Below are 7,579 nucleotides of genomic sequence, written 5' to 3'. Positions count from 1 at the left end.
TGTGTGTGTGTGTGTGTGTGTGTGTGTGTGTGTGTGTGTGTGTGTGTGTGTGTGTGTGTGTGTGTGTGTGTATAATATGCAGGCTATAGCAAGCAAATCAAAAGTGGTCCAGCCTAACATGCACTAATAAGCATGTGTAAAGGTAGCTTCTTATTTCCACTGCCCCGTGGAGCTGCAAAATTGGTCTGAGAGTTTGAGATTACTTCGATCTAGCCGACAATTACAAAATGTGGAGTTTGCATGTAGTATGTGATCAATAACGTAAGATGTCTTTTTACTGACTAGATTACTTATCTGAAATGGAAGTAGATGAAATAGACCTCTGGTGGTATGTGTCTAAACATAGTAGACACATCTTGTGTAATATGAATAGACGTTAGACATGTGACAGTTTTCCATTTTACAGAAACAAAATTGTTGAGCTTTTTCCTTTTTGAGCAAACTGCAACACTTCTTTTGTGTCGGCCCTAGGTTTCGAACTCTGTTTCCTACACGTCGTTTTAGGTATAAAACTGCAAATCGACCTTCAAGTGACCTGTATGTGATGATTTAGTTCCACAACCTGTCTTCTTATCATATAATCGTAAATGGTTTGATATTTGTTGAAGTCTACAGGGTAAGTTTCTGTGATTGACGTATTAACCACACTCTCTCTCTCTCTCTCTCTCTCCCTCCCTCCCTCCCTCCCTCCCTCCCTCCCTCCCTCCCTCCCTCCCTCCCTCCCTCCCTCCCTCCCTCCCTCCCTCCCTCCCTCCCTCCCTCCCTCCCTCCCTCCCTCCCTCCCTCCCTCCCTCCCTCCCTCCCTCCCTCCCTCCCTCCCTCCCTCCCTCCCTCCCTCCCTCCCTCCCTCCCTCCCTCCCTCCCTCCCTCCCTCCCTCCCTCCCTCTCTCTCTCTCTCTCTCTCTCTCTCTCTCTCTCTCTCACACACACACACACACACACACACACACACACAGATGACCACTCACCCACACATGTGATATATTAGTTATTGTAGAGATTTCACACACATCAGAAACAAAATAACATGATTTCACACAGTAATTCAATCCAAGGACGTTTTTCAGTCCTGCATTAAGTTTGAAATTATCTTTTGGAAATTTCTGCAATGTATAACTCTACAATAACGACTACATCATTACTGAACACATCTACGACTAATTGTGTGCATGTGTGTATTTGCCTAATTTTGTAATTATTATTAATCAATTTAATTAATTATTTAATTAAACATTCCAAAAAGACTTCACTGCACCAGCAATCATCGCATCGGAAGAGTATGGCTTCTGAAACCTACTACTCCTATCCAATTCACTGGAAAGTCGATTAGTACCGTTTCCACGACGTGCAGCAAACGACGATCCCAAACTGGGGTCCCCTGAGCTGCTGATCGAAGAGCGTGCACATACGTTCCACAGTTCATTTATGTAGACTACAAGGCGGTAACGTGTCTATTGTATCTAGAATAGCGCACGTTATTTTGTAGTACATTAATATTAACTAATGATTCTTGCATTGATATTACAAAAAGGAAATTTTACACATTTGATAACGCGCGCTACACTATTTGTGTCTATTGATATCAGTGCAGCCGAGAACGGCGGACTGATATCAACCTGCCACTACCGGCTTCCGTATTTTTAGCCTCGGAGCCAGACCGCTTTTGCACGTGAGGGGGCGGGAAGGGCGAGTGAGAGGGCGGGGAGAAAAAAGCGGTCTGGGGACTTCGCCGATCAAACCTAGTTCGGAAGAGGAGGGCTCTTGTTCGCTCAATTGCAACCGCGCCAATCAAAACCCACGCCTTCAGGAAGGCGGCCAATCGGTGATGAGAATGCTAATAGCAACGCAGCAAGACGACGCTATTGCGTATGCAGGTGAGGTAAGTGATCGCAATTACAGCTTGCTAAGGTGTTAGTGTGTGAGCGTACGAGTGGCCTGGCCGTCCTTGTTGTCTGGTAGTTATGATGGATGACTTCCGAGCAATGCCTGACGATGAAGCCATTGCAACTGCCGTGTCCAGCGTTTTGACGCTGTTCGATTTCGGCGTGCAGAATTTGAAGCCACTGCAGATGCTATCTCTTCGCCTCCTTGTCGGTAGACGGGACGTCTTCGCGTGCTTTCCTACGGGCTTTGGAAAGTCGCTAATTTTTCATCTTCTCCCGCACGTTTGTGCCCGACTAGCAGCCAATGGCTTCCAGCAATATCCCGCGGATCCTGTGGTGCTTGTGGTGACTCCATTGAAGTCGCTGATGAGAGATCAGGTCGCTATTCTAAAGCGCAAAGGGTTTGCAGCTGCCTTTGTTGGTGAGTCGGATTCGTCAGACGCTGCTATCAACGTAGGGAAATTCCCCTATGTCTATGGAAGCCCCGAAGTGCTTGTCGGCTCACGCGAGTGGCGATGCGCCTTACAAGCAAATGAGTTGAGAGAGCGGTTCGTGGCCGTGGTAGTGGACGAAGCTCACACAGTAGTTCAGTGGTAAGGCAAAATCCTGTCTTTCTTTGCGTTTTGTAGTCGCAATTGGTGATGTGAAATTCATTTATTGTAGGGGCACTGCATGTCAGGACGTTAGTGAGGAAGAGGAACCATTTCGCGTATGGTGTGGCCTGGTTGGCGAGCTGAGGTCGTTGTTGGATGTCCCGTGCTTGGCGCTAACTGCAACTGCCTCTGCATCCACAAGGAAAGCTCTCACATTAGCATTAGGACTCCGCAATGCTGTCGAAATTGTGAAGAGTCCTGATAGGCCAAACATCCATCTCTCAGTCAAAAGAGTAGCTCCCGACTTTGAGACAACTTTCGACTGGCTTCTAAGAATGATTCAGACGTTAGGAGTGGCCTGCCCCAGAGTACTGGTGTACTGCAGAACTCAGAATGCCTGTGCGTCATTGTATTTGCACTTCAACCACACTCTTGGTAAGAGGGCTTTCTCTCCAGAGGGTGAAACTTTGATTGAGAATCGGCTTGTGGAAATGTATCACTCCAGCACCCCTGAAGCTAACAAGGAGGCAATATTGACATCTCTGAGAGCTGTTGATGGCAAGTGCAGAGTGCTATTTGCCACAAATGCCCTAGGCTTAGGAATTGATGTGAAAGGATTGCATACAGTTGTTCACTGGGGACCAGCCAATACTCTGGAAAGCTATATGCAGGAGATAGGTCGGTGTGGTAGAGATGGTGGACAAAGCAGAGCCGTTTTGTATTATCATGGTCAGCAGCTGCAGCACATTGATTTTGAAATGCGACAATATTTGTTTGATTCCGACACATGCCGTCGGAAATTGCTGTTGTTACCCTTTGGTGCACCCCCTGTGCAACCAGAAACTCAACACCAGTGTTGTGATGTGTGTGCAAGAACGTGTAGCTGTGCAAAACCATCAGATTGTTCTGGTATACAGGATATCTTTTGGAACAGTCATCATCAGGAGGTCAGGGATGGTGTTCATCATAGATCACATAGACCCGTTTCACTGCCTCACATTGCCTTAATTCGGACAGCCCTTCTTGAGTATAAAGAAATGGAAGAAGAGATATTTACATCATCAGTACAGCAGCCACAATATTCATCATGTACTCATGTTAGACCCATTTCAGATGATTGCATCCAGGAGATTTTATCCAACCTGACTAATTTTAGTCAGTGGGAGGACATTTTGAATTTGGTACCAGAGTTGAGTGACAGTCAATCAAAAGACATAATTGATTTAATTAACTATGTATTAACTTATGAGTAGTATAGATGTTCCGTTGTTGAATTAATCAGTTTGTTCTAGTATCTGCCAGTTTCAGCTATATCACCTGTAGATATAAATATATATAATATTCGCAAATTTGTGTGTCCATCTTGTGGAACGACGTTGCTTCAGCATGAGTCATCATGGTTCAGTCAATTCTTCTACCACAAGAGTGCATGCAGCGTTGAGGAGTCGGTGGGTGCAATAATTATACTCTTGGAAAAATTTTAGTAAAGAACTTTTGTATTCCTTTGCTGTCAATCTGACAATATAGTCTTCTACCAAGCAACTTATTGATACTTGTTCCCTTGTTACATACAACTGCCAATCCCTACATCACAACTACTGCATCTACATGGATTTGTATTTCAACTACACCTTCTAGACAAGAAGCAACTACCAAACATTATGTGCAAATATAACTCTAAGGCAACATGATCAAATGTAGCAGTGATCATATTAGAAAGACCATGAAACAATGTAAACTTAAAACTCATAGCACTGCATGCCAACTAGTGATTGCAAGGCCCTCCAATTCACTTTAGAAATTAATCCTAAAAGTAAATGAATGAGTAGATCGAGCTAGACTGACATCAACCGAAACATAATAAGTATACTTAAATAATATTTACTATACATTTATCAGAAAGCAGATGGAGAGTGAACCACCTCTTGCATATGTAGCTTCCGCTTTTGAGTTCTGATCCAAGAGAGCAGTGATGATGGCTTCAGTTTATGCAAGACATCACGCTCCATCCCCATAAATGATTTATAGGAACGTCCAGGACAATACACACCCATCTTTTGGTGTAGAACCTCCTGAGCTATTCTAAAAACATCCTTCTGTTTGTCCACTCTGGCATGTTTGCTAGATTCTTTGCCAACTTCAAGTGAAACATCCAGATTATCCAGCACAGCTTCTATGCCTTGTGAGGCCTGGCTTACCAGCTGTGCAGATTCAAAGGATACGTTAGCACCCTGGTTGAAGATCAATTCTTTGATGGTGTTATTGTTGTGTTCAACCATCAAGTCTAACGGAACGTTGTTACCAGCACCACCTCGAAGGTTAAAGCCTCTGTTCCACAGTTGGCGATGGGCCTCGTGTGGGCTAAGCAGTGAAAGCTGATCTGCTACAAAATAAAATGCTTCTAAGCCATACTTTGTTCTGCCAGCCTCCTTAAAATGAAGCATTTTAAATTTTCATAAGCGATACAGTCTTTCACCATCCATTTCTCCAACAGCATCTTGGAAATTCCTTTCCAGTAAGGCCATTTTCATAAAATTTGAGTAGTAATTAAATATATGGTCCTCAGGAGTAAAGGATTGATTACCGTCTGCTGCTGCAGCTCTCTCAACTGAATCTGATGATTCAGAGATGGAGACAAAGTGTAGTTGGAGTTCATGTGCTTGTCGTGCATCGATGGAGCTAAACACTGCATTGCATCCAGGTTCTCTACAAAACCAAGATGTTACTCTTTCTAGTTGTTGTTGTTGTTGCTGTTGTTGTTGTTGCTGCTCCTGCTGTTGTTGTTGTTGCTGCTGCTGCTGTTGTTGTTGTTGCTGCTGCTGCTGTGACTGCCACATATCCCTGGCTGGAAGGGTTACAGCTCTTGGCTGAGCATGTACCTGGTGTTCAATACCTTGCGGTTGCTGCAATGACCTCAATCTACTCAAAAGTGCCCAAAGTCCACTTCTGTAGTCATCATCCTGCACTTGTTGAAATGTTGTTGAATTTGATGACTGAACAACAGAACAGGCTTCTGAAGCTGGATGATCTGAAGTGCTACACTGAACACTCACTGGGATGCTTGTGTTCTCAAAATCAACAACATGACCATCAGCAACAACAGCCACTGCACTACCTCGCTCTACTGTCTGAAGGGATTCCAGGAATCTACCTCTATCATGACTAGCTTCTGTCCACTGCAGCACATAGTGATCAACCAACCTTAGCACTTCCTCGTGGAACCAGGCAGCTTCTGAACTCTTTGGCATTCCTGCGGGAGCAGCAATGTCTTCCACATCTCGCATGTTAAAATGGACCACAGCACAAGCTACAATATAACCATCAAGCACATCATTCAAAAATGCATTGCAAGATCTATAGCGTTTAGTGGTGTCCTTCCCGACATCCCTCCTGTCAAGTTGGTTTCGTAGTTGATACATAGTTCCCACATCCTTCATGCTACGAGAGTCATAGAACTTCGCAAAGATGAGATTCACAAAATTCATCATGCAATGGAAATCTTCTGCATGGGTAAAGACACCTTCCAGTCTCTCAAATGGGCTTGATCCATTAATGATGGCTTTTTGACAATTCCTGATTCTTTCAGCAGTCAGCTGATCACCTCCAAACTGTACTCGATGCAAAGGTGCTTCTGGAATACGTTCTTCTCGCTGATCTTTATAAAAATGAGGGACATACATTTTGCTGATATGTGTCAAAATTTGAAGCATGTCTTTGTTTTCATCAAACTGAAGGAGACCCAGACAATGCTGTTCAGACTGTTGGCTTGCTTCCTTGGAAAACTTGTGCATGATGTGCTTACACACGTAGTTTTCAAAGAGAGCAAAAGCAGGCAAATATTTGACCAAGATCCTCTCCACCAAAATTGCGAATTCCTCACGAAGCTTCTCATTCTCTTGCACTGATGGCAGGAAAGCAGTGTCCGGGACAGACAAAATTGAACACCTAGGTCTTGATGTTGCCAGGTCAGCATTGATGACACGTTCATTGCTAGCAATAACATTAAACCAGTGCAATGACTTGTTTCGTCGATCAATGGACATGTACTTTGTCTTAATTGAAATGTCTAGATTGTCTCCTGTGACTTGAAAGCTTTTCTGTGACAGGTCTTGCATCTCATCATTGCCCTCCTCTGTTTCCACGCTATGTGAAGATGACGAAGAAGACAGAGAATTCTCAGAACTATTCAAGTCAGAATTTGTCTTGTCAAAAGCAGGCAAGACACAGGTAGCAACAGGTAAAGAACCTGCAACAGATCGAACCTCTGGAATGGAGGACTGTATTGCAACATGGCTCTCTATGCTCGCCTTCCAAGACAGCATGACAGAGTTATAGTTCTTGGCCATTGCTCTAATCTTTCTTAAAGTCCTCTTGTGTGACATGGAGATTCCCAAATGATTCAGTCTGTTGTAAGCTCTTTTCTTGGCTCCTGAGTTGAACAGGACAACACTGACAACAGATTGCACAGACGACATGTATCTGTTTCGAGCTTTCAAAAGACATGATGAAGCCATCACTGCATGTGCAATATGTCTGCTACTTCTTTCCATCATGCTGGAATCATGGCTGATGGCTGCCCTTAGCAGTTTCCAGAGAGTAGGTGTATGTGTCTGTAGATCCTGAGCTGTTCTGCTGATAGTGAAGGACAACATCGCCTCATACGAGAAGTCTCGAAACAAGCTTCTGGAGGAAGGTCGACAGATAGCCTCACACTCCCTGTTTACAATCTTACACATATTTTGCAATAAACAAGAAAAAACTTGCGAGTGTTTGATGGCAGCTCTTGCAATTTTATCCGGCTTCCTTAGTGCCAGAGCACGCCCTAAACCGTGAAGGTCTTCACTTAGTGTCACCTCTCTCTCCTTGGAGGGATACACCAACGTAACCTGGTGAAGAACAACACACTACACAACTACATACGCACACGCTACAACGACTGCGAGATTACCTTCACAGTGGATTGAAGGCTAGATTTCGTTGACGTAAACGTTTCTACTGGAGCATGATCGTCAGTCTCTCCAAATCTTGAGCAGCCAAGAGAAGCCAGACGGTTGGATTCAGATTCAGGAACGACGAGCTCAGCTTGAGTAGGAGGCACTGAAG

The 7,579-nt window shown here is 44.3% G+C and overlaps 3 protein-coding genes across 3 annotated transcripts; 2 read left to right on the top strand and 1 right to left on the bottom strand.

Annotated features, from left to right (window-relative positions):
* The first annotated feature begins 1,964 nt into the window (after nucleotides 1-1,964).
* On the top strand, nucleotides 1,965-3,897 carry LOC134195222 (probable ATP-dependent DNA helicase RecS). Its single transcript, XM_062664223.1, has 2 exons — nucleotides 1,965-2,476; nucleotides 2,547-3,897. The coding sequence occupies exons 1-2, from the start codon at nucleotides 1,965-1,967 to the stop codon at nucleotides 3,727-3,729; spliced, it is 1,695 nt and encodes a 564-aa protein (XP_062520207.1). The 3' UTR covers nucleotides 3,730-3,897.
* Nucleotides 3,898-5,011: 1,114 nt separating this feature from the next.
* On the top strand, nucleotides 5,012-5,642 carry LOC134195221 (uncharacterized). The gene has a single exon (XM_062664222.1). It carries the CDS (start codon nucleotides 5,196-5,198, stop codon nucleotides 5,640-5,642), a length of 447 nt encoding a protein of 148 aa, XP_062520206.1. The 5' UTR covers nucleotides 5,012-5,195.
* On the bottom strand, nucleotides 5,639-7,212 carry LOC134195220 (uncharacterized). The gene is made up of 2 exons (XM_062664221.1): nucleotides 5,715-7,212; nucleotides 5,639-5,652 (listed from the first exon to the last, which is right to left on the bottom strand). The coding sequence occupies exons 1-2, from the start codon at nucleotides 7,210-7,212 to the stop codon at nucleotides 5,639-5,641; spliced, it is 1,512 nt and encodes a 503-aa protein (XP_062520205.1).
* Nucleotides 7,213-7,579: the final 367 nt, after the last annotated feature.

Source organism: Corticium candelabrum, chromosome 19 (genome assembly GCF_963422355.1).
Source record: "Corticium candelabrum chromosome 19, ooCorCand1.1, whole genome shotgun sequence".
NCBI lineage: Eukaryota > Metazoa > Porifera > Homoscleromorpha > Homosclerophorida > Plakinidae > Corticium > Corticium candelabrum.
This window is presented reverse-complemented; position numbering and strand designations above follow the sequence as displayed.

Coding starts and splice junctions, on each gene's coding strand:
- LOC134195222 (XM_062664223.1), top strand. CDS start 1,965: ATGGATGACTTCCGAGCAATGCCTGACGATGAAGCCATTGCAACTGCC. Junction 2,477..2,546: donor GCTCACACAGTAGTTCAGTG/GTAAGGCAAAAT, acceptor CATTTATTGTAG/GGGCACTGCATGTCAGGACG.
- LOC134195221 (XM_062664222.1), top strand. CDS start 5,196: ATGTTACTCTTTCTAGTTGTTGTTGTTGTTGCTGTTGTTGTTGTTGCT.
- LOC134195220 (XM_062664221.1), bottom strand. CDS start 7,212: ATGTGTAAGATTGTAAACAGGGAGTGTGAGGCTATCTGTCGACCTTCC.